The sequence below is a fragment of the Panthera pardus genome, unplaced genomic scaffold, assembly GCF_024362965.1.
Source record: "Panthera pardus isolate Hobbes unplaced genomic scaffold, ASM2436296v1 HiC_scaffold_8, whole genome shotgun sequence".
Lineage (NCBI taxonomy): Eukaryota > Metazoa > Chordata > Mammalia > Carnivora > Felidae > Panthera > Panthera pardus.
In genome coordinates this window covers 115,377,049-115,404,049 of record NW_026527013.1, presented here as the reverse complement: position 1 = coordinate 115,404,049, position 27,001 = coordinate 115,377,049, and the positions used below count along the sequence as shown (strand labels likewise).

General features: G+C 38.5%; 1 protein-coding gene and 1 pseudogene across 2 annotated transcripts; one reads left to right on the top strand and one right to left on the bottom strand.

Moving 5' to 3' along the window:
• Positions 1-679: 679 nt before the first annotated feature.
• FAM221A (family with sequence similarity 221 member A) lies at positions 680-22,628 on the bottom strand. 2 transcript variants are annotated; one of them, XM_019443608.2, is made up of 7 exons: positions 22,483-22,628; positions 20,238-20,411; positions 16,754-16,944; positions 14,953-15,159; positions 8,283-8,390; positions 5,157-5,239; positions 680-1,435 (listed from the first exon to the last, which is right to left on the bottom strand). In XM_019443608.2, the coding sequence occupies exons 1-7, from the start codon at positions 22,545-22,547 to the stop codon at positions 1,367-1,369; spliced, it is 897 nt and encodes a 298-aa protein (XP_019299153.1). In that variant the 5' UTR covers positions 22,548-22,628; the 3' UTR covers positions 680-1,366. The 2 variants fall into 2 exon arrangements, with proteins under 2 accessions (XP_019299153.1, XP_019299152.1); XM_019443607.2 differs by lacking the exon at positions 22,483-22,628 and adding an exon at positions 21,844-22,068.
• On the top strand, positions 22,546-25,086 carry LOC109263836 (60S ribosomal protein L6-like; annotated as a pseudogene).
• The last annotated feature ends 1,915 nt before the right edge of the window (positions 25,087-27,001 follow it).

Genomic DNA, 27,001 nt, shown 5'->3' with positions numbered 1-27,001 from the left:
TTGGGTCTTTGTTATCATCAGTCCAGTGAATGATCCAGTCACAGAATCCAAACCAGAGGGTTTGCTTTTTAAGGCCATTCCTGGTACCCATCTTGGCCTGGGTTTACCAGCCACCCAAAAGCAAAGCCTAAGACAAATACTCACATACAGGTATTTATTTGAGAAGTAATCTGAGGGAATCAGAGAGAAGGATCAGAAAGGGAGAAGTTAGAGAAAGCTAACATAACAATATATTATGGAGTTGGTCACAGCTATGGGTGACTGGTGCTCAATCCCACAGGATTTTCTGAGGAAGCTTATAAAAGGCATCTCAGAACTATCTTCCTAGGAGATGGAAGAGAGCATTTACCCATTAGTCAAGGATGGTCCTGAGGTCATTAATTCCCCCATATATTTCATACATCTATGATGCATCCCAAGTCACAGTGTCAGAAGATCCCTGGAGAAAAAAGCGAGAGAGTCATGAAATGCTCCCAAGATGAAATGCCATCAAATGAAATTTGTACTTTTGTCCATAAGAAGCTGTCAGAGTCTGCCTCAAACTGTTTCACAGCAGTAATGGAGTAAGAGGTGGGGCCAAGAGGATTTGAAGTAGCACACGAGAAGTGTCAATACAGTTATATACAACCCATAGTTAACAAAACAACTTAAAAAATCAGTAGACACCACTAGAAAATGATTATATAATTTTAAAATATAGGTTTTTATTTAAAAACATAAATCAAGATTACAAAGCTTGAAAAATAAAAAATCAAGATTTTAACTTACTCATTTTAAGCAGTGGTCAAAACCCTCAATAACATATTTAATTTTCTAAATAGCCTTAAAAAGATAATGTATGACAGACTAAAAACAGTTACTGTATTTTCTGGTTTTGACTAATATGAAAATAACCTCATTTGTTAGGAGAGACAAAAAGTATATACAAGATATGAAATCATGACTTTTGACAGAAGTAATATAAAGTATTTTCACTTGTTTAAATAAATTAAGAAAACAACAATGGGGCGCCTGGGTGGCTCAGTTGGTTGAGCGTCCGACTTCTGCTCAGGTCATGATCTCACGGTTCGTGGGTTCGAGCCCCGCGTCAGGCTCTGTGCTGATGGCTCAGAGTCTGGAGCCCGCTTCAGGTTCTGTGTCTCCCTCTCTCTCTGCCCCTCCTCCACTCACACTCTGTCTCTCTCTCTCTCTCTCGATCTCTCAAAAATAAATATTTAAAAAATTTTTTTAAAAAATTAAGGAAACAACCAAAATGACATTTTTACATAGTAAAAGAAGTAAATAATTTGGGAGAAAATAAACTATTATTGTATTTAAATAAACACAAACAAAACCTATTTGGATGATGGTTTTAATTTGATAGTCTTCATGAAGGTTTTGTACTTGATGGCAACGGTGCTTTTCCTTTCTGCTTAGCAACCTTTTCCATTTTTATCTGTAAAATTAAAATATTTGTTGATACAATAATATGTAAAACATCCTGAAGAATAAAAGGTTGTACACACCTTATTTGGATTCATGTCTCATTTATCACAGCCATTTCACACAGTTACTTAGCAATTCTTAAGCTGCTAAATTCTAAAGCCAAAATCTAATAGTTAAAGGGACCTAACTGCATTTTTAAACTGTGGTTTGATTTCAACTTTACAGAAGCATTTTAATAAAAATAACATAGTGAATATTGCTTTGGAGAAAATTACTAAGTGTATTTTAACTTCCACTTAAAAACTGTCTTACAAAAGCTTAAATACCTAACCATACATCCAGCCTATGCATATTCCCTACAGAATATACCTAATGCAGCTGAATTATCTCTGGCACATGGGCTACTGTAAGGACAGTTTCCTCTAATTCTGGTTTTCACATTTCCACAGTTACATCCCTGAAGGCTCCATTATAACTGAAGCAAAGAAGCAGCTTGCATTCCCTAGTAGTGGCTAAACCCCTTCCATGGGAAAAAAGGTCCCAGAGAACAGAGAGCCCACTTGCCTCTTACAATTCCCAGAGGCAACACCACTGCCTTCTCTCTGCAAGAGAAAGGGGGACAAAATATGGGGCATGATAGGTGGAGGCAGGGCCTCCTACCTTCTAAGGTGATAGGAATAATATCAAGAAACCAGAAGGGACCTAGTACCCAATCTTATCAAATTGCAAATCATAACATCCCAATACTAAAATGTTTATATCTTACATTTGTCTCATCCCCATTTTTTCCCCTCTCTCTCCTCTCTGAGTTGGTTAGGACCTGATTCAGAAATCATACACTCAGGGGTGCCTGGGTGGCTCAGTTGGTTAAGCATCTGACTTTGGCTCAGGTCACAAACTCATGGTTCGTGGGTTCGAGCCACGCATTGGGCTCTGTGCTGACAGTACAGAGCCTGCCTGGGATTTCCTCTCTCTCTCTCTCTCTCTCTCTCTCTCTCTGCCCCTCCCCCACTTCCTCTCCCTCCCTCTGTCTCAAAAATAAATAAATAAGCTTTAAAGGAAAAAAAAAAAAAAGAAATCATACATTCATATCACTCTTACACACTGGATCAGTCAGCAGGTCATCTGAAGGACCTCCAAAAAATACCCTATATTAAGGCAAAGATTATAGGCAAAGATTATAAAAGCGTATTTGAATCTTTACCATTTATTAACTATTTGAGACAAGCTATATAACCAATAATTTTCTCATTTGTAAAAAAAAAAAAAAGGTCATAATAATAGGTGGTTCTCAGCGTTGTTCTAAAGGTGTAAATAAGATCGTATATATAAAGATCTAGGTACTTAATAAGCAGTCAACAAATCCTTTCCCCTCATTTAGGACCAAGTGTTAGCTTTATGTAATATCAAAAAAGAGAGAAAATGCTAAACAACCAAACAAAGCTAAAGCAGGGTTTCCTCACTTAAAATAGCACTTAGCAAATACATCCTAGTCTAGTGTCTAGTGTCTGAAGAGCAAAGATATCTCCCCCTTCCTTTTTTCTTTTCAATTTCCTGGCACTAATAGCAATAGCACCTTGCACCTAGTTGGCCTTTGATACTGTTTCCTTAATAAAATTCTCCTCTCTTGGGGATAGGAGACCAAGGGTCATCCACAATGGAAGAAAATAACTTGACCTAAGATATAAAAGAAGCAATGAAGCAACTCTTCAATAATATCTAAAAGTAGTTAGTAAACCATGTTACCACAAAGGCATCAACTATCAAAGCCAACTCATATTTATCATAGATCCTTCCCCACACTAAATGTTACCAATGATTAGCAAAGGATACAAGCAAAAACCAGATACAGACATCGCATTGCTTTCTAAAGGGGCCCTGACCTATCAGATTGAGCTTCCTAGTTATCCCTTTTCCCTCAACAGTGCATGGAGTAAAATGCAAGTACTAATAATGTGTATAGTACATGTCAGCTCAGAAGAAGTTGTTTAGCTTTGAACTTCTTAGTTTTTATACTCCATTAATCACACAGGCTGGCGAGTTTATAAGCTGTGTCTCATAAATCCACAAATCACATAAGCTGGAGAGTTATAAACTACATCTCATAAATCCATAAATTCTATGTCTATTTATAATAAGTAGCCTGGATTGGCCAGGTATATCCTCTAAAACAATCATAGGTAAGAACTCCCCCCATTATCTTCCCACAAGCAAACACCAACTGGCATGTTTTCAAGGTAGTCAACACTACCCAGGCTTCTGGAGGAAGGAAGGAAGGAGTTCTAGAACACTGTTCCTCATGAGCCTAGGACGAAAAACTAAAATTCAGCTGTGCACCTGTGTATTCCAAGAATGGAGACTGATTTAATTCAAAAAGTCTATCCTTAATGATACTGTAAAAATAGCCTTTTCTTTCTTCACTCTGGCCATTTAATCTCCCTTCCAGAGATCCTACCACCACCTTTTACCTTTAGATGAGTACTTTCTAGTTAAGGTAGCCACTAGCCATACGTGGCCTACTGAGTACTTGAAATGTGGCTGGTGTGACTGAGGAAAATAATTTTAAGTTTCAGTTGATTTAAATTTAGATTTATAGAGCTACATATAATGAATAGCTACAGCACAGGTATAGAACATTTGCATCACTGCAAAAAGTTCTAGTTCTTTCTCTGCCTTAAATCATATCTAGGACACTCCCCCTCTGCTTCAAAATTCTTCATCAGGAAAACCAAGCTGATCTCTGCCCCCTACACCCTTCCTCTCCTCTTGGAAGGTGAATTTATTTAATGGTCTCCTTTTACCACCCTTCAGTTACTCAATAAGCTACAACAAAAAGTGACAAGAGTGTCTTTACTTTCTTATCACTTATTACCCAGTTGGAGAGATAATGAATAGCCACTGAACAACTATAAAATAATCCTAAGAAAAGCACTTTGGGGTATGTAGCATATGGATGGATACCATTCCCCATACCTCATCAAACCAACACACTTTCATCTGGCAATAACCAAAAATAAAGCTATCAGATATGAACACTGCCAAGAAACGCATCAAATGTGTAAGTATATGAGATGTATTAAAGTGATGATCAATCAATAAGTGTTTACTTTTTCAATTTTCCATAAATATTTATTGAAAAGTTATTATGTGCAATGCACTGTAGTTAATTCTGAAGAAAATATAAAAAGGAACGAAATACTGTTTATCCCTAAGGAGTTTATAGTGTGGTGGAGAACTGATGAAAATTATCACTAGTGAAAGCTGGGAAAACATCAATACTACAGTTGCTGAGCTCTCGGGATCGCTAACATACATTTAGGTTTTGTGTTCTGTTTCTTAAAGACTAATGGGTAATTTTAATTTGAGTCTAGATATACCTTGAATGCACTGAGAAGAAGAAATATTACATATTAAAATTTCAAGATTAAAAAAAAAGAATTCAAGATACACGTAATTTACAAATCTGCTGATGGTTGGTGTTTATTATTGACGATTTTATTTGTATATTTAATCAATCTTTATGACCTTCATAAATTAGCATATTAGATATCATATTATTCATTCATCCTGTTTCTCTCTGAATCATTCTAAATAAGCCTCAAGTCCTAATATAGCTATAAATAGAGACTTTATAAATTATTTTCAATGATAATCCACAATCAATATGTAATTCTACTGTGTGTTTGTCACAAGTAAATGCTTAAAGTAAGCAGATTTCCCCACAGACTTACCCTTTCTTGGTATCGTCTTTCAAAGAAAGCCATATCATCCTCTTCAGGTCTCTTTAAGGAAGAAACTTGACCACTTGTACCTACTAATAAAGAAAAAAAATTCTATGTGATATATTTACATCATTATAAATTCTCCTGAAATTAAAAAAAAAAAGAAAGAAAACTTTACTGTTACCAATGATGAATTCTTATTTTTCAAACCAGAATGGTCTAAATGGTAATTAATCCTACCACCTAATTATTTTTTAGAGTTCAGAGCATTGTAAGACAAAGTAATTTTTATTGGCAAACATTCTGCTAATGTCCAACCGGTTCATATTAAATAATACCATATAGCTACTTCACATAAGAGCACACTTTGCTTTCTTCAACGACATTTTAAATTTTATAGTGAAACTAGAAATTCATGTAACACCATAACCAATAACACAGAGAAGTAATTACAGAAGGTCTATGCTATGGTCTGAATGTTTGTGTTCCCCTCAAATTCATCTGTTGAAATCATAATGCCTAGTGAGATGGTCTTAAGAGGTGGGGTCTTTGGGAGGTGTTAGGTCATGAGTGTGGAATCCTCACAAACGGGACTGGTGCTCTTACAGAGATCCCTCAACTCTTCCACTATATGAGGACACAATGAGAAGGGACCAGCTATGAACCAAGAAGAGGACCTTCACCGGAACACAACCATGCTGGTGCCCTGATCTTGGATTTCCCTACCTCCAGAACCATGAGAAATAAATTTTTGTTTATAAGCTACACAGTCTATGGTATTTTGTTACAGCCACCCAAATGGACTATGGCAGTGTGTATAAGCAACCAAGATACTACCTGCTTTGAAACTTTTCAAAACTAAAATAATTTTAACCATTTTCCATGGTATTCCTTTTTTTTTTTTTTTTTTTTTTTTTTTTTTGAGAGAGAAAGAGAGCAGGGGAGAGGGGCAGAGGGAGAGACAGAATCTTAAGTGGGCTCCGTGCTCAGCACAGAGCCCGATGCAGGGCTAGATCCCACAACCCTGGATCATGACCCTGGATCAACCCTTGATCAAAATCAAGAGTCAGATGCTCAACCAAGTGAGCCACCCAGGCTCCCCTTTGGTATTCACTTTTTAAAGCTAAACAAGCAATAGTTTATGTTGTAAAAGGAATTTAAAATTGCTTCAGGAAGGAAAATCAGGATTTCATAAAGAAAACACTAAGGGCACTAAGAGCCTTGTTCCATGAAAAGTTCACCTTCATTTCAGGTGAATGTGCTGCTTGGGTCCTTTCATATTGAAAAAAGATTATCAACGTGAATACATGTTCTAGTTTTCAAAGCATATAAATTCACCTCAACCAGCAACACAAAAATCACCTAACTACAATCAGCACAGAGTATAACCACACTCTGTCAACTACCTAACAAAAGCCTATTGAGAAAAGTAAGAAAAATGCTTAGAATATGTGCTGCCTATCCATTCATCTCAAAACTATGGGTCTTTCCCTGGATCATGTTGGACCATTTGAGCTAAGTCACTTGTAGAATCACCTTCGTTGAGTTGCATTTTAATGATATGTTACCATTTATCCGGTAAAACAGTATTTCACCACTTTTATCAAGGTGACTATCAGAAATGAGCAACCACATGCTGCATTTGCTGAAAAAAGTTTTCAAGGACCTTGGGCCACTGCATCATTGAGGTTCACACTATAGACACATCTTTAAAATCTACCACTGGTGGGGTGCCTGGGTGGCTCAGTCGGTTGAGCATCCCACTTCAGCTCAGGTTGTGGTCTCACAGTTAGTGAGTTCGAGCCCTGCGTTGGGCTCTGTGCTAACAAACAGCTCAGAACCTAGAGCCTGCTTCAGATTCTGTATCTCTCTCTCCCCCTCCCCCGCTCATGCTCTGCCTCTCTCTCTCGGAAATAAATAAATGTTAAAAAAATAATAATAAAATAAAAAAATAAATAAAATAAAATAAAATAAAATAAAATAAAATAAAATAAAATAAAATAAAATAAAATCCAGCACCAGTATACCTTTCATTAACACTGTGGAACTCACAATAATATGATGAGTCTTTCTAATAATGAAAAGTATTTGGCTGATCACACCTTTCTCTGTGCCTTGGATGCCACTACACTCAGTCAAAACTAAAGCTTAATTACATCATCAGCAATTATATCAACCTGGAAAGTTGATATAATTGTATCCTTTTTCTTGGTTTACATTTCTTACTTCTATCTATATTTTATCATTACTTTGCTGTGTGTTGTTTTTGTAAGTATGGAAGTAGCCCTAAAATCCCTTGTGGAGAAAGTCAGGGTACATGAAAAGATTATATGAAATTATTTTTTAAAAATCTCATTTAACAATACTTGCAAATATTAAATACCTAATGCACCATAAAAATTCCTTCTTCAGGGGCACCTAGGTGGCTCAGTCGGTTAAAGCGTCAGTTAAAGGCTCAGGTCATGATCTCATGGTCTGTGAGTTCAAACCCTGTATTGGGCTCTGTGCTGACAGTTCAGAGCCTGGAAACTACTTCAGATTCTGTATCTTCCTCTTTCTTTCTGCCCTCCCCTGCTCGCGCCCTGTCTCTCCCTGTGTGTGTGTCTCTCTCTCTCTTTCTCTCTCTCTCTCTCTCTCAAAAATAAACACTAAAAAAAAAATTCCTTCTTCAATGTTTTGTCTTGTTTTAATAAAGGAAATAGAATACAAGTGCTTAAAAATTAATAAAACTCATGTATATGTATAATGTATAATTTATATGTATATGCATAATTTATAAATGACAAAACCTTGCTAATTTATACTTACCACTGGATTACATCCTGATTGGGAGAGCCTGAAGGATCAAGGCAGTCCTCTAGAGGGCTCTCTTACTCAGACATCAAAACAATCACATGCAAAAATAAGGTTTTAAAACTTTAAATTATTGAATTATTAGAATACTCATAATGCTCCTGTTTAGAAATTTTGCCCACCAAAAGAAGTTTCTTGCTTTTTTCTCAGTGCATGGTTAATAAAAAAGTAAAATGACAACCAAATTATGGTAATACTGAAGAAAAAAAGATCTAAAAAATGAAATCAATCTACATTCTTATTTACCACATCCAAAAATATTTGTCAATTTATTTTCATTACCATCTGTTAGTGTTTCTGGAGAAGAACTAGATGATGCTTGAAATGCTTTCAGAAATGGGTGGTCCATGGCTGTAACTGGAGAGTCTAAAAATTCCATTGAAGGTGCACCTGATAACAAAATGAATGAAGAATGAAAATTAAATCTCTCTGTTAAAATACAAAAAAGTTATTTCCGTGCAAAATAAATTAGAACCTCAGCAGAATAATTAGAAAAATCCTTTCTATAAAAAAGAAATTTTTAGTTAAATTTTTATCTGCCATGTAAAGGGAATTAGGTAAAAGTATTTTTTTATTTCTCAGAGATCTTCTTCACAGAAAAAAATTATGCATGAATAAAACCTTAATATAGTCACAAAAACACTATCAAAAGCAAGTCATTCATGGGGCCTGGGTGGCTTAGTCAGTTAAGCATCCAACTTCAGCTCAGGCCATGATCTTGCTATTCATGGGTTCGAGCCCCACATCAGGCTCTGTACTGACAGCTCAGAGCCTGGAGCCTGCTTCAGATTCTGTGTCTCCCTCTCTCTGCCCCTCCCCTGCTTATGTGCATGCTCTCTCTCTCAAAAATACATAAACATTTTTTTAAAAATTTAAAAAGCAAGACATTCGTGACAAAGAACCTCTAGTTGAAGAGGGCAGAATAAGTGTGTTTTTACTCTGTTCCTCTCTAGGAAACCATCTCAAAACGAAGTATGAAAAATAAAGAAAAATTCAATTAAATAAAGATTCATCCACAAATTATGAATACCCATTGCTAACTACACTGACTTTTAAATCAAAAGTAAGGAAGCTGGGGGCACAGTCGGTTAAGTGTCCGACTCTTGATTTTGGCTCAGGTCATGATCTCACAGTCCATTAAGATCAAACCCCACATGGGGCTCTGAATTGACAGTACAGAGACTGCTTGGGATTCACTCTCTCTCACTCTCTCTCCTTCTCTCTCTGCCCCTCCCCCTTTCATGCTCATTTGCATGCGCTCTCTCTCTCTCTCTCTCTCTCAAAATAAATAAACCTAAAAAAAAATCTTAAAAAAAATAAAATAAAATTGAGTACTTCCTTATAACCTAAACAATTGCTCGTTTTGCAGATTCCTGTCTGTTCCTTCCCCAGCTCCTGTCTCATGTGGCTTGTAGGAATATAAGACAAGGGACTCAGGTCCACTCAGGTCCTTGTGCTGTCCTCTGGCTGCTGAATGCACTACTTATCTCAAATGCTCAAGGCTGGTAAGTGGTAATTTAGACCCACAGCTTGGTAGGTCCTAACGCGTGTTCTCACTAAAAGTCAGACGCCTCAATGCCTACAACTTCCTCTATTGAATCCCCCAGAGCTCAAGGGACCCACCTTTAGCTCGGCTCGGTGGCCCCTTGCTATGATAAATGTCAGAGCATGTCCACGGCCTAACAGCTCAACTGCCTGCCAACCACCCACTAGGAGTTGGAAATGATGGACTCCTTCTGCGTCATAAAGGAACCAAATTCCAGCAAGATACCATCTCTGTCCAGGACTCTACATAGCTAACAGAGCAGATGTCCCTCTGCCCCAGGCTCCCCTACATCTGATATCAAGACAAAAACAACTTATTTCCTCTCTTCACTCTCACCTTTCTTCACCCCACCTTCCCCTGGGGGCAAAAAAGGGAGAGATTTTCTTTCCTTACGTTATAAAGATGCTTAAATGATAAAATACCAGAAGTCACAAGAGGGCAAATATGCCAGCTCTTCCCACTATTCCCTAGCACTGTTCTGCAAGTACCAGCCATTGTAACTAGTCAAGAGTAAGAGCCAGAAATATTGGAAAAGGCAAAAATACCATTATTTACAACATCAAGCAAACATTTATTTTAAACTCTTAAGATTAAGTAATAATGACTGGTAACAGAAGCAATCTTTTTTTTTTAATTTTAAGTAGGCTTCCACAATCAATGTGTGACTTGAACCCATAACCCCCAAGATCAAGAGGCACATGCCATACTGAGTGAGCCAGCCAACATTTGCTTTTTTATAAACAAATAATAACCAGCTAGAAAATTTAAAGGAAGGAAAAAAAAAACCCACATATGATAGCTATTTAAAAAAAAAAGAAAAGAAATACCTAGAAATAGAATTAAGAAAATTAAGAAATAGAGGACTTTCATGAAGATAACTTCAGAATTCCACCTTACATAGAAAAAGATAAATGAAGATACTCAATATTTTAAAATATCAATTCTTCCTGGGGCACCTGGGTGGCTCAGTTAGTTGAACGGCTGACTCTTGATTCCAGCTCAGGTCATGATCCCAGGGTTGTTGAGCTCCATGCTGAGCGTGGTGGAGCCTGCTTAAGACTCACTCTCTCTCTCTCTTTCTCTCTCTCTCTCTTTCTCTCTCTCTCTCAATCAGGGCACCTGGGTGGTTCAGTTGGTTAAGCACCTGACTCTTGGTTTTGCCAGGTCATGATCTCATGGTTTGTGGGTTCAAGCCCCACATCGGGCTCTGTGCTGACAGTGCAGAGCCTGCTTGGGGTTCTCTCCCTCTCTCTCTGACCCTCCCCTGCTCGCTTTCCCTCTCTTAAAATAAATAAATAAACTTTAAAAATTCAGGGCGCCTGGATGGCTCAGTCAGTTGAGCATCTGACTTCAGCTCAGGTCATGATCTCGCGGTCTGTGAGTTCAAGCCCCGTGTCAGGCTCTGTGCTGACAGCTCAGAGCCTGAGCCTGCTTCAGATTCTGTGTCTCCCTCTCTCTCTGCTCCTCCCCTGCTCATGCTCTGTCTCTCTCTCTGTCAGAAATAAATAAACATTAAAAAAAATTAAAAAAAAAAAAAGATTCTCTAACTCTGCCCTTCTCCCCTGCTTATGCTCTCTCTTAAAAAAATAACAATAAATATAAAAAAATAAAAAATATCAATTCTTCCTACATTAATGTATACATCCAATGTGTTATCAACTAAATAATAGAATATTTTGTAATAATAGAATGTTTTCAAGAAATAATGCCAAAGTTCTGAAAAAATTAGAGAATAAGAATAGTCAGGAAAATTCTTTTTTTTTTAATGTTTTTACTTATTTTTGAGAGAGAGAGAGAGATACAGCACGAGCAGGGGAGGGGCAGAGAGAGAAGGAGACAGAATTTGAAGCATGCTCCAGGTTCTGAGCTGTCAGCACAGAGCCCGACATGGGGCTCAAACTTGTGAACCACAAGATCATGACCTGAACCAACCAACTGAGCCACCCAGATGCCACAAGAAAATTCTTAAGTAACAAAATGAAATCATAAATATTAATTTATTATAAAGTTATAGTATTGAAAACAGTATGGTTGTTGCACAGAAAGAGGCAACAATGAGGCACACTAACAAGCCCAGAACAATTTCTGAGTTGGAGCCAAACCTACCACTTACTAGCCGAATAACAAAGAACAAGATATTGCACTTTTCTGTGCTGAGTTTCCTTATCTGCAAAATAAAAGTAATAATAGTACCTAACTCAAAGTTATAGGGAGAACTAAATGAGTTAATAGATGTAAAGAGGCTAGAAAGACTCCTGGCAGTACAAAGCTGCAATCATCATCAACAACATCATTATTTTTTCTGTCACTTATAACTGGATCTTCTGTAACTATTTCATGAGTTTAATACTATCATGCACCCAAGAAAACTGAAAAATGATTTACTTATGGAATTTAACAAGCTAGTTGTAAAATTACCTAGAAGAGAAAATGCATAGATATATCAAGGAATCTTGAAACACACACACACACACACACACACACACACACACACACACACACACAAACAGGAGGAATTTACCATACCAAACATCAAAACACTCTATGAGGAATAATAATTAAAAGTATGTAATATTGGCACAAGATAGACAAATAGTCCAATGCCACAAAACAGTGAGTATGACACAATGTGAGAAAGATAAACTTTCAAATAACTAGGGAAAGAACTGTGTTTGGATAACTTGCCACCAATTTGGACAAAACCTGAAGTTATACATAACTCACACTTTCCCAAAAAATATATTCCAAATACATGAAAAAACAAAAAAATTAAGTATTAAAGTAAAATGAAGGTGAACATAATTATAAAATTGCCTCCAAAATTTAAAAACTGTATTAAACAAACACAAACCAAGGGGCACCTGAGTGGCTCAGTCGGTTAAGTATCCGACTTCGGCTCAGGTCATGATCTCATGGTTCATGAGTTCAAGCCCTGCATCAGGCTCTGTGCTGACAGCTTGGAGCCTGGAGCTTGGAGCCTGCTTTGGATTCTGTGTCTCCCTCTCTCTCTGCCTCTCCCCTGCTTGTCCTCTCTCTCTTTCAAAAATAAATATGTAAACATTAAAAAAAAAAAAAAAGCCAAGACAACAAATGACAGATTGGAAGAAAATATCTGCAAAGTAAATGACAAAAGATCAGTAGACAGAATATAGAAGACTTCCAATAAATAAATGAGAAAAGTTAAAAGCATAAAAGTGAACAAAGTATATGAACAGATAAGTATAGAAAGTAAAATGGCCAATAACTACGAGAAGACTCTTATCCCACTAATAACTAGGGAAATCAAACTGAAACAATAACATTTCACAGGTCAGACTGGAAAAAAATTGGGTTTAATGATATCAATGATCAGCATAAATGTGAGAAACAGGGAAGCTAAAAAATCACTAGAGGAAGCATAAACAAGTGAGGCATTTTTGGAAGGCAATTTGACAGCATGTATTAAATCTCACACACTTCAACCCAACCATTATTTTACTTCTCTGTATCTACCTTAGGCTCAAATTTATGTAGTATACAAGGAAGCAAGTTCAAGGATGTTTTTGGCAGGACTGTATGTAAAGGCAAAAAACAAAAAGGAAACCATCTAAATTTCATGAACAAGGTTTAGAAAATCCCACAAAGCACCATGATCAAAGGGGGCCTGGCCAGTGGGCAGGGCTGAGAAGGCAAGATCAGCCCCATGCACTTGCGTTTTACAAGGAAACGCTCCCAAGAACTGTAAATATGTACATTTGTCTGACTGTGCGCCTTTAGTGCAGCATTGTTGATTTATTAAAAGCAAAAAGTCTCAGGGAAAAAAAAGAAAAAAAATCACAGAAATGGTTTAGAAAACCCGATAAATCTATAGTGTGAAATATTATGCAGCAGTTTAAAAGAATTAAATAGATTTGTGTGTCCTGATATGACAGGCCTTCAAATTTTTTCCAAGTTAAAAACTATAAAAATGTATGCTAAAAAGAAAAATAAATATCAATTGTTGACAGCAAATTACTCTCTGAAAAGAATCTCGGGTAAAGAGAAGGGTTTAAGGGGTCCTTGTAGTACTTCATTTTTCTTTTTTTTCAGTTTATTTATTTATTTGGGGTGGAAGGAGAGGTGCAGAGAGAGAGGGACAAAAAGAATCCCAAGCAGGCTCTGTGTTATTAGCATGGAGCCCTACAGGGAACTCAAACTCACAAACCATGAAATCATGACCTGAGCTAAAATCAAGAGTCCAGCACTTAGCCAACTGAGCCACCAGTTGGCTTCATTTCTATTGTTTGAATCTTTATAACAAGAAAATGTTTGTTCATCTTTATATAATTTTTGTAATGAAAAAAATGAAAGAAAAAAAAAAGAATACAAAAAAGTCCCTACACAAAGTATTTAAAGTAGATAGGAACCTGGGCCCCTAGGTGGCTCAGTTGGTTAAGCCACCAACTCTGGATTTCAGCTCAGGTCATGATCTCATGGTTGGTAAGTTCAAGCCCTGCATGGGGCTCCACACTGTGAGCATGGAACCTGCTCAGGATTCTCTTTCTCTCCACCCTTCCCTTTCCTTACTCCACTCGCGCTCTCGCATGTGCAGTTTTTCTGTCTCAAAATAAATAAACTTTAAGAAATTAAAAAAAAATAGGGGCACCTGGATGGATCAGTTAGGCGACCCACTCTGGGTCAGGTCTTTGGCTCAGGTCATGATCTCACAGTTCATGGGTTTGAGCCCCGCATCAGGCTCTATGCTGATAGCTCGGAGCCTGGAGCCGGCTTGGGATTCTGTGTCTCCCTCTCTCTCTGCCCTTCTCCCGCTCATGCTCTGTCTCTCCTTCAGAAATAAATAAACATTAAAAATAAATAAATAAATAAATACACGGGAACCATATTCTCCCCAATCCTAGTCAACTCAGAAGGATCAAAAAAAGAAGAATCCAGCTACCTTCAATAGTTCAAGACACATCCAACAGAACTTTTCCCTATATTACTTAACTTTCATGTATGCAAGCAGTGTGTGCATACATTATCATGTGATAACATGTACACACGTGCATAGACATACGCACACATAGACATAAGGCTGTTTCCAAAATGAGATGGCTATAATGGCAAAAACATGCATACAACAGGGTAACAGTTAGGTAAACTCTATCATATCAAATAAAAGAAATATTCAGCTATTACAAACAGGGTTGGGTTAGGATTTGGGTATTGGGGTAGGCGTGATCTTTTATTCTTGTGTTTTCTAAATTTTCTGTAATAACCATATATTGTACAGTGGCAATAAAACCTTTATAAAAAATAAAAATAAAATGAGAGACTTTTTCTGGAAAAAAACAAAGAATATAAAGTATAAAACAAATATAGGGCTTCACTATTGTCAGCACACATAAAACAGTATGACAAACTCACATTCCATAGATTGTCACTTACCAATCCCACTGTCATCTAATCGCATGTAGCCTTCTGCCAGTGAGCTGAAGCCAGTCAAACCTCCCATTGCTGCATAAGGGACATCCTGTCCCACTGGTTTTCCCTGAGCCAGTCTTTCTTGCTTAGTTTCCACTACTGTGTCATGAGCATATGCAGGCTGACCACAAGCACAAGTGAAGCAACTATGGAATCCTGAACACTTGGAACCTGAATCAAGATGTAAAGGGAGTTAAATGTCTTTAAATACAGGTACTAAGCTGTCTGCCCTAAAAATGCTTAGCTTGGCCACAATCACCTGAATCCAGATCCCTCTATGCTGTCCTCTGGCCTCTGTAACTCTAATCTCCAGCCCTAGAATTCCCTCCCGGCCACTGCTCTTACTTCTGTAAGGTACTGACGTGAATAAGGCAAGGTAAGGCATGTAGCAGAAAAATAAAATAAAATAAAATACTGGAAAAACCAGCTAGGACCAAAAGAAATTGGGCTAACACCAGAGAGCTAGGAAATGTAGGCCCTCTCCTCAAATACTCAATTAAAAGCACATGTGGACTGCCCAGTGGTAGGATCAGGTGAAGAGATAGTGTGGAAACCTCCCTATGGATTAATGCCCCATAAAAGCCACATAGGAAAGCCAACCCACAGACATAAAAAGGACACAATGGAATACTGTTTAACAATAAAAAGGAAAGAAGTACTGATACATGCTACAAAATGGATGACTCACACAAACATCATGCTAAGTGAAAGAAGCCAGTTACAAAAGGCTACATATTCTATGATTCCATTTATATGAAATGTCTACAATATGCAAGTCCATACAGACAGTAGGTAATTATTGGTTGCCTAGGGGTGAGGGAGAAGAAGGAATGACTACTAATGGATATGGAGTTTCTTTTGGGGGTGATGAAAAGTCACACAACTCTATGAGTATATTAAAAACCATTAAACTACACTCTTGAAATGGATCAGTTATGTAGTATTTGAATTATATCTTAATAAAATTGCTATATATTAAAAAAAAAAACCCAAGCCATACTGAAATGGAAGCCAAAATACACCATTAACAAAATATTACATGCTCACACTTCCAAAAAGTGTGTACACAATAAACAATAAATAAATTTTATTTGACTACTTCCATAGCCAATGAAACATTTATTCCTGCTACTGTCATTAAAAATGTTTTATAACATATTTCAATTCCAACTGCTATGAAAACTGTAATAACTCTCTCCTGAATAAATTACTGAACTAATGTCCTACCTATTTCAAGGGGTTTTTAAAAGGATGATCAAGTAAAAGGGCCTAAAGGATCGGGGCTGGGATTTGGGTACAGCCATTGAGGTAAGAGTGCTATCACAAATGAAGTGTTAAAATTATTATGTTACATTTCGCTTTTCCCATCAGCCTACGCTTTAGGCAATAACATAATAATCTACCAGCAAAGCATAACATTTTTTTCAACTTATCAAATCCTTTTTAAAAGCCTGTAAATACAATTTAGTTGATAAAATCCCCACTCAAAAATTTAAATCACATCACATCTAGGAATTCTTTAAAATCTATCACTATCATTTAACTTATTTTAATTACATGAGGTTAAGGCTTAGGATTGCAAAGCATACAAATAACTCCACGTTTTTCCACAAAAATAACATGTTAGAGTAGCTGTCCATCAAATTTTTCTGTGTTGTTTAATACTGACAACACAGCTGAATAAAACTGCCACAAAGACACATTAAATATTCAATAAAGAAGTACAAACATTCTGTTGGGTGTGTTTGTAATAACGTTAACTCACAGGCATTGCACATAAAGCCAGGCGCAGCCCTGTGCTGATCGGCAAAGTGCTTGCACCTGCAGCGAATGGGCTGTGCACCATTGAGAGGGACATAAAGGTAAGCCCTGCACTGGCAGCCAGTCACTCGGCAAGGGAGACTAATAGGGCGCTGCTGTGGAATCGTTTCAAAGTCAGTTTTATGTTGTTTATACCTAAAAAAATAAAAGGGAAGAAGTAAAAACAATACAAGTATTGCTGGAAATTAGAATTGGTCTATTCTGTTAAATGCACAACTATTCTTTTTTATTTTGCTTTTCTTGCTAGTAAGGTAAAAATCAACTCCCTTGCAGTATTTCTGTCAACTATGTCAGAAATTGGTCAGAAAAATCTTTCACTCTTTTATATTTTTATTTTTAGTTATTTAAGAACAATTTTCACAGCAATATACAAAGAAATATAATCCCCTTAAAATACTTACCACTACAGATTCTTTAATATGGACAACCTAAGAGTGTGAAAAAGGTTCTTTATAAAAATTCTTTTTATCAAAGTGCATTACTTAAATTTATTTTCACAGGTGTGCTACTTAAAACTGATATGAGTTCAATAATGTAATTTATTTTAATATAATTTAATTTTTAACTTTTAATTTCAAAATAAATTGTCAACATTTTTAAAAGCAAAAGCTCTTTGTTAATTAAAACACTGTAATTTTCTTAAAAAGGCTAGTCGCTTCCTGCTGTTAAGGTGACACTCAATAAAAAAACATTAAATTTATTATTCTCAATATTAAGCTAAGTAGTACAAGTTAAAATAGCAATGAGATATCATTTTTCACTTAGCAGAGAGAACCAACATTTTTTATACTATACATAATTCACAATGCTGTCAGGAGTGTTACAAAAGAGCCAATCTCATTTACTGTTTCAAGAAACTTAAAAAGATCCATCATTTCCATAGTGTATATAATTTCAAATATAGCATTTCCTAATATATATAATTGTTGAATCACTGTTATACACCTGAAACTAACATAATATATCAACTACACTTCAATAAAAATAAAAATAAAATCATCAAATTTAATAGAAAAAAAATCCTTTAACCTGACAGTTCATTTTTTAAAAATATACCCTAACAAAATAATTCTGTGTATAAGGAGTTTTGTGCATAGATAATATCAGCAATAGTACTTACAATAGCAACACACACACATAAATACATACACAACACATTAATAAAGGAATGAATAAGTAAACCACTAGACAACAGTTTTTAAAATTTTTAGCAGTGAAACCCCTTTTTCAAATAAAAACTTTTACAGAACCATAATATATAAAGTAGATAAAAGCAGAATTGGTTAAAGCAAGGGAAAGAGCCAGAACTAGAGTCTGTCCTTCCCCTAACCTCCCCTTCTACCTGGTACACCCCTGAGACTTCCTCCAAGGCTCTGGGGAACATACAATGAACACCACTGGACTAGCTAGAATATTGAGCAGGTATTAAAAACCTTGTTTAAGGGAAGCCTGGCTAGCTTAGTCAGGTGAGCATCCAACTCTCGATTTCAGCTCAGATCATGATCCCAGGGTTATGGGATTGAGCTCACTTGGGATTGATTCTCTTTCTCCCTCTGCCCCTCTCCCTGGCTCACACTCTCCCTCTCTCTCTAAAATTAAAAACAAAAAATTTTTTTCAAATTAAAAAAAAAAATCTTGTTTGTGATTACTACATAACAATGGGGAAACATTTCTCTGAATCTGTCATTAAAAACTTAATATTTGTGAGCACACATAATTAACAACTAAATGAACTGTGAAGAAAAAATACATGAATATAGTAAAATGTATTGATAGCAGCTGGCTTTGGGTGATGAGTCTTCTTTCTACTTTTCTGGATATTCTTAATTTACCTTAATAATTATTATAGTATTTATAGGGGCGCCTGGTGGCTCAGTCAGTTAAGCATCTGACTTTTATTTCAGCTCTGGTCATGATATCATGGTTTGTGGGATCGAATCCCACATGAGCCTCTGCACTGAAAATGCAGAGCCTGCTTGGGATTCTCGCTCTTCCTCTCTCTCTGCTCCCCCCCCCCCACTTTATACTCTCTCTAAACTTTAAAAAAAATAATAATAAATAGGGATGCCTGAGTGGCTCAGTCAGCTAAGCATCCGACTTTGGCTCAGGTCATGATCTCATGGTTTGTGAGTTTGAGCCCCAAGCAGGGCTCTGCACTGACAGTGCAGAGACCTGCCTGGGTTTCTCCCTCTCTGCCCCTCCCCCACTCGCTCACACACCCTCAATCAAAAATAATAAATAAACTTAAAATATAAAAATAAAAATCTTTTAAAAATAATAATTATAATATTTATAATAGGGAAAAATAATAGTTTAGACAGAAATCTCACTGAGTGCTCAACTGGTACTAAGGAACTTAATGATGAAAGTTGGGTTGGGTCAATTTTGAAGGTTAATTCCATGCTATGTAATTACACATATATGAGACTAGCAGTAAATTTATATAAGGATAAATGATAAAACCAACACAAATTTACCAAACTCCTCTTCAATTCTGAAAGATATCAACATAACCCTCATCCTCCATTCCTCCGTGGTGTTTTTCATCGGGGTTACTAAATACGTTTCAAGTAGGTCTATACACAACATTACTCATCCTAGCAACCGCTTAACAACCTTTGGCAGACAGCAAGTCTGTAAATAGCAACTCTACAGAGTCTCTCACGAGAGCGCCCCAGAAACTATCAGAACAGGGCAGTTCTTCCACAGTTTCTTTGAACAGAAAGTTAAAAGTTGTTACCTGAAAACACATAATAGGTTCAGTGATTTTTTTTTTCATGATGCAGCTTTGTCCTTTTGAGTTTTACAACTGTGACCTGTGACAGTAGTAGAATTTAAAGTAGGACACAACAAACACAGCTAAATGCAAACCTCAGGTATTGGCAATACGCATCAATGACTGGAGCCTCCTGTATTTTCTTTCCTCCCTGTGCTTTACTTGGAAAAAGACCATTTGCAATAAAAAGCTGTGTGCTTGTGTTTTTGTTTGTTTAAAGAAAGGTATCAACACAACATGTTTCTTAAAATACAAAGGGAGATTAGTAAATTTGAGGAGAAAAGCTTCTATTTGTAGGTTGTAACCTGTTCACTATGGGTCAACTCAAGCAACTCTTAAGGCAGTTTTGCATTCTGATGACCTGTCCTCTGGTACCTCATCCAATAGTGGATGAAGTAGACCCCTGGCAAAGCTGCAGGGGTACCAATCTTGTTTAACCAACTGCAAAAGAAAAGATACTTAGGGTGATGGACTCCATAATGAGTTCTAATAAGATATACTGGAAATTTTTTAATTATAGCAAAAAAAAAAACTTTTGACAGTGTCTGGGTTATTATATAAAGCCTATTTTTAACGTTTCTCAATTATCACAAGTAATGTTATTTATCAAAAGAAGTACACTCTTCTATAGTTTTATATTTTCTAATCTTACCTATGTGTACAAAAACACAGTGTCTCTGGACCCACAAGTTTACAATCCATTCCAGTTGGGGATCGCCAGCTCACAAACAATCTGTTTTGTAAGCGCATCGGTAACACTTTTTTTTTGTATTCTTCATATTCTTCAGGAGTAAAATGTTTCCCTCCATCGTCCTCACCAACAATTCTACAAGAACAAAAAATTCTCTTAAGCCTTGAATATTTATTTTCCAGATTATAAATAGCAAACTCTAAAACTAAACTATACTTGTACAGTCAAAGGAAATGCGGCTTCAGCTTCGATTTTTTACTTTAGGCTTATGTTAATAGCAAAATTAGACACAATGGTAATAAAACGTTTGCTTCCCATGTAAAAGAGGATTATAAATAAAGAAGACAATGAACTCATAACATCTGACTTTACCGATCCAGGTTTATCACTGGAGAATTACCACAAATCCATCACAATTTTTCCTTTGATCCTGAAGCAAACATGCTCATTCTTTTCATTAAACGCTGGAGCCTAATCTCCTAAAAATTCTAATATTTTCCTCCTTTAAAAACAGTACTCCCCTCAAAAAAAAACAATAGTAAAAAAAACATCAGTGCAGAAGACAACATGGGTAATGGAAACCCAAATCGTGGCTGGGAGTTTAAACCCACAAATACCCTTGGATCTGCACAAGCTCAAACCCATATCTGTATTGGGTAATCATTGTTTAATTCCAAAACTACAACTTCAAAATCTTATGGAAAAAATCAAGCCGCCACTATTTCAAACGGTAGTTACAAAATAACCAAGGGATCTAGTTCAAATGCATATTCAGATTAATAGGTTTGGAATGGGCCTGAGAGTGTGCATTTCCAACAAGTTCCCAGGTGATGCCCATACCACTGGTCCATGACTGTTACACCTTGAGTAGCAAGGCTCTAACTTCTACAGCGAACTATTCCAGGTTATTTATGTTTACAAAAATAATTTTCCACCAGGCCTTAATATCTGAATCAGGCAAAAGACCATATATGAAGGCACACAATCCACACATCTAAACATCTAAATCTCTAATAAGTTCTCAATCAACAGCAAGGCCCACAACTCCCTCACAGGGAAAAGCCCTGAAGACTTGGAGGCGAAAGGAGCCGGCTCTGCCCGTGGTGAGGGTTGGATGGAAGCTGTTCTGGGCACAGGACTCATGGCCTTACCTGGACCCACCTGAACTGGAGATAAGGCCTGACCCATCGAGCTACTCATTCTTACTTGTCTGACTCAGAATAACCAACCATTTCTACTTGTTATCAAAAACTATACTACCTAGACAGCCAGAAGGAGTGAAGATCAGCTAAGGAATCCGTTTCCCCCAACGCCCCTGGGTGATTTGGAACGACCACCTTTAAGCAGGGCAGCCCCTCTCGCTCAGGTTTCCCAAGCCGCTCAGATTTCCCAGGCGGAGCGGGAAAGTGCCTCACGCCGCTTTACACACACATTCTTCTCCCCGCAACCCCTCACCCCCGCCCCGGGGCCAATCCGCCCCCCCTTTCCACACCCCCACCATCCACCCCCGCTGCCGCCCTCAACCGCACATCCTCCAGCCTGTCCCTCTCCAGGAATTCCCACTCACCCAGTCTCCCAACTGCCAAAAATGTTTCTTGGGAGACCGGAAAAAATAACACGTCTCCGCAGGTGCATCAGCTTTCCTCAGGGCCCAGGGCAGTGAGTCGTGTCCTCAAACCAAAGCGGTGGCTCTGTTTCCATTTCCGTGATAGGAGTTTCTCCAGAACCACCGAAACTACACCAGTAGTGTCTTTCTCTTAAAAACAGCACCTCGGGGTTGGGAGCACGTTTGGAAGTTCACGACATACCCTATTAACTAAACTAACATGCAAACGATGTCTGTTATTCCTTATAACGCCCGAGCACTCGATGTGTAACTCTTCAGTGGCCATTTAGATAAAAAAAACACTTGGACCTGGGCATAAATAGAAGAGTTAAAAATTCTTCCTGGAAGGGGTCAAATAGGGAGACCTCTTAAACACTCTTGGAAGAGACTTATTAGAATAGAACTGCATGTCATTACAATATTTAATTACAAAAAGACGAAACTTTTATCAATGTAAGTAAGCCTCCCCAACAACCCGGGAACAGATTCCCGGAGCCCCAGCGGGCGGCGCCCCGTCCCTGTCCGCGCCACCAGCGCTCCTCCGGCGACAGGGACGCGGCCCGCCCGGGTTTTCCTCGCCCCGCCAAACCGCAGCCTCACCTTCGGTACTCCAAGTACTCGTCCACGACCGCCGCGCCGCCGGAAGGCAACGTCAGCCTCTCCATGGCCGGGGGAATCGAGAGACGCGCCGCCGCGCGCTCGGAGCAAGAGCAGCTAGGAAGCCGGCCACTGAGGAGCCGGGCCGGCTCCGCCCCCACCGGCCGCGCCCCCTCCCGCCCGAGTCCTGATTGGCCGGACCGAAGCCCGCAGCGAAGGCCCATGGGCGTGCGCTTCCACCTGGCGGCAGCTCCCGGCGCAGGAAACCTTCCGTCTCCAAGCGCAGCCCATCCGGCTTGGAATGCTGTTTACTGCAAGCACAAACCTGGTGCCTGTTGCCTCTCCCTAACCCCTGGTCTTGCAGATCTCCTTGTAAAATAACAAGTGACAAGGGAGTGCAGTGCTTTGCATATAACGGATGCCCAGAACATGGCTTATTTCTTCATACAGAGCTTCCCGCTGATTTTGAAAAGGTTCTGGGTCGTTGGAGGCCCAGCTTCCCAGATTCCCCCAGTCGTGTTTTCAAAATTGGCGTTTAAAAACCTATGATATAGGGAGGGACCTGGGTAGCTCACTGGGTTAAGCATCAGACTCTTGATATTGGCTCAGGTCATGAGTTCACAGTTTGGTTTGTGAGATGGGCCCCGGTCAGACTCTATGCTGAGAGTAAGGAGTCTGCTTAGGAGTCTCAGTCTCTCTCTCTCTCTCTCTCTCTCTCTCTCTCTCTCTCTCTCTCTCTCCCCCCTCCCCCCAGCTTGCATGTGTGCTTGCTCGTTCTCTCTCAAAATAAATATTTAAAAATTTTTAAAAGTAAATAAAAATAAAATTTAAAACTGTGATGTAGGGACACCTGGGTGGCTTTTTTTTTATGTTATATTTATTTATTTATTTATTTATTTATTTATTTATTTATTTATTTTTGAGAGAGAGAGAGCGAGCTTGGGGGTGGGGGGGTGGGGAGGCGGGGAAGGGCAGAGAGAGAGGAAGACATGGAATCCGAAGCAGGCTCCAGGCTGGGAGCTGTCAGCACAGAACTGTCAGCACAGAGACTGACTCAGTTCCAACTCATGAATCGTGAGATCATGGGTCAGAGGCTTAACAGACTGAGCCACGCAGGCGCCCCTAAGTATCTGATTCTTGATCCCAGCTCAGGTCTTGATCTCAGGTTTCTGAGTTTAAGCACCATATTTGGCTCCCCACTGAGCATGCAGCCTACTTAAAAAAACAAAACAAAACAAAAACACCCTGTGGTGTTAAATCAATAGTCCTGGGTGTCTGTGTCCAGTTTGGGTGTCACTAAACCACCGTGTTCTTCCAAGGTAGTGAAAGGTGGTTTAAGAGAAAACAAATAAAAACAATATAGTCAAGATTTTTTTACACCTTTGAAAATATTCTCCACAAAAAAATTTTTTAAGATTCTATTTTTAAGTAATCTCTACACCCAGTGTGGAGCTCAAACTCACAACCCAGAGAACAAGAGTCCTAAGCTCCACCAACTGAGCCAGCCAGGTGCTCCTGCACAAAGTCTTTTCTAAAGCTGAATTACAGTGCAGAACATTTAGCAGCCCAGAAAAAGAATAGGAAATCAATCATTACTCAAGGAGTCCTTAAACTCTGAGGCTCCCTACAGATCACCTTTAGCGCCCTCTATAAATTATCTGGGAGGAATAATTGGCAAACAGAAAAATAATTGGCTGAACTGCAATACTTTATTTCAAAAGTACTTTTCTGACTCTTTCCCATCTTGCAAGTTGGCAGACGAAAAAGCTGAGAAGCCGATACTAAGGAGAAGACACCTGAAGCCAAGAAGGCTGATGCTGGTGGCAAGGTTAAGAAGGATAACCTCAAGGCTAAAGAAGAAGAAGCCCCACTGCAGCCGAAACCCTGTCCTAGTCAGAGGAATTGGCAGATATTCCCAATCAGCTATGTATTCGAGAAAGGCTATGTACAGGAGGAAGTATTCAGCAGCTAAATCCAGGACTGAAAAGAAAAAGGAGAAGGTACTTGCTACTGTCACAAAACCAGTTGGTGTGACAAGAATGGTGGTACCCGAGTGTTAAACTTTACAAAATGCCTAGGTATTATCCTACTGAAGATGTGCCTCGAAAGCTGTTGTGCCACAGCAAAAAAAAACCTTTCAGTCAACATGTGAGGAAACTGCTAGCTATCATCGCCCCTAGGACCATTTCGATCATCCTCCCTGGGCGCCACAGAGGCAAGAGGGTGGTTTTCTTGAAGCAACTGAGCAGTGGCTTGCTACTTGTGACCAGACCTCTTTCCTCAATCGAGTTCCTCTGCATAGAACACACCAGAAATTTGTCTTTGCCACCTCCACCAAAATTGATATCAACAGTGTGAAAATCCCCAAACACCTCAAAGATGCTTACTTTAAGAAGAAGGTGCGTAAACCTAGACACCAGGAAGATGAGATCTTCAACAGGGAGAAAGAGAAATATGAGATTACACAGCAGTGCAAGGTTGATCAGAAAGCTGTGGACTCGCAAATTCCACCAAAAATCAAAGCTGTTCCTCAGCTACAGGGCTAACTCCCTCCACTCTGTGCTTCCTCTCACGAATGGAGTTTACCCTCACAAATTGGTGTTCTAAATTTCTTACAAACACCTAATTAAATAACTGATCTATTAAAAAAAAAAAAAAGTACTTTCCTGAACACTGTATTTCGGGTCCCAAAGACAAGATGTTATGTAGAAATATTGTTTAGATGCCCCTCCCTCTTTCCTTTTCGGTGCCCTTTTCTCCTTTCCAAAGGCTGTCTGCCTGCTCAGGCAGGTCCCAGTCCCACTTTGACATCCTCACTACTTTTTCTCCACCAGAATCTTATCTCATAACTCGGCTTAGCCAATGAACTTCAGAGACTCCCAAATACATTAGAATTTTATAGAGACAGTTTAAGGTTAAAAACTTTTCAACAGCCAGATAGAAGAGTAATCCCAAAATGGGATTTTAGGAGAAAGAACACTGCTCTCCAATCACACCTGGTGGGCTGCTTGCTGTTGCCTGTTTTATCTCTTTATGAGCACCAACCCCTGCTTTTAGGCAGCAGCTAAACTAGCAAATATAAATGGCAGAAAGTGCCAGGCTATGTGACCTTATAGAAAGTGGCAGGGGAGCGTCTATGTAGGCAGGTACAAGTTAATGAGTCCAGAAAGAAATAATTAAAATAGACTTAGTGCAATTGTGGACTCTTCTAGGAAGATGCTGGAGCAATAAACTCTGACCAAAAAAGTCAATAAAAATATAAGGCATGACAAATAAGACAATGGAACAAAATTGAAAATGTTATTCTAACCTTTTATGAAACTGACACCTTTGCTAATTAAAATACTATATATGGTTTTGACCTCTGCTTTAAAAAAAAAGTATCGTGGGACTATGATTTCCTCTAAAAGTTGTCTTAAGTGATCTAGGAAATAGATGGACAGATGGAAATGAAAAAGGGACACTTGCCTTGGTAAGTGTTAGATATTTTACATATATAGTCTTGTGTTTTTTTCTGCAAATAACAGAACAAATCAACTAACAGTGGCTTAATTAAACATAGGGTTTTCCTCATCTTTGTTGTTATTCTAAAATGTTGGGAGGTACCTGGATGGCTCAGTCAGTCAAGCTCTGAGACTTCGGCTCAGGTCATGATCTCACAGTTCATGAGTTCGAGTCCAGTCAGGCTCTGTGCTGACAGCTCAGAGCCTGGAACCTGCTTCAGATTCTCTGTCTCCCTCTCCTTTGCTCAGCCTCTGTTTCTCTCTCTCAAAAATAAATAAGCATTAAAAAAAATGTTTTAAAGAAATGTTGGTGTAGACGGTTGCTGGCATTGGTTCAGGGCATTTTCCCCATGGCTGCAAGATTTCTTGAAATGCTTTCCAAATTCAAGAAAGAAAGAAGGGAGACAACCAACATCAGCTATTCCTCTTTATTAAGTAAGAAAGTTTTCCCAGAAGCCACTCCAAAACCTTTTCATTTACGTGTGATTGACCCAAACTATGTCATATGGCCACCCCTAGTTGCATAAAGGAGACTTGGAAAAGAAGCATAGTACTTACATTTCCCAGGCTTTGTGAGAGGTCAAAGAGAGGGTTAAAAACATGGACTTGCTTAGTCAGACCATAAGGTCTGCCACAGCTCACCCCTTCAGTTGCTTAATACCCATGCACACCTTTCTTCTCATGCAGACATTTTACACTGCATGCATTCATCAGACCCCTAAGGAAAGCAACCCCAGAGTTTCTATTGAATTCACCTGGAAGACTGGAATCTCTGCAGTCTGCTCTGCCATCTACTTTTAATGGTTTGGCAGTTGATAGCTAAAAGACAAGACAGTTGTTTGCCCCCCTCACCTTCCCCAAATACCCAATATTACAGTGATGAGGGTAGAATAGGATAATTACAATAAAAAATTCTCATTAAGGGGGCACCTGGGTGGCTCAGACAGTTAAGCATACAACTGTGGCTCAGGTCATGATCTCATGGTTCACCCAGCTCTCCGCTCTCAGCACAAAGTCTG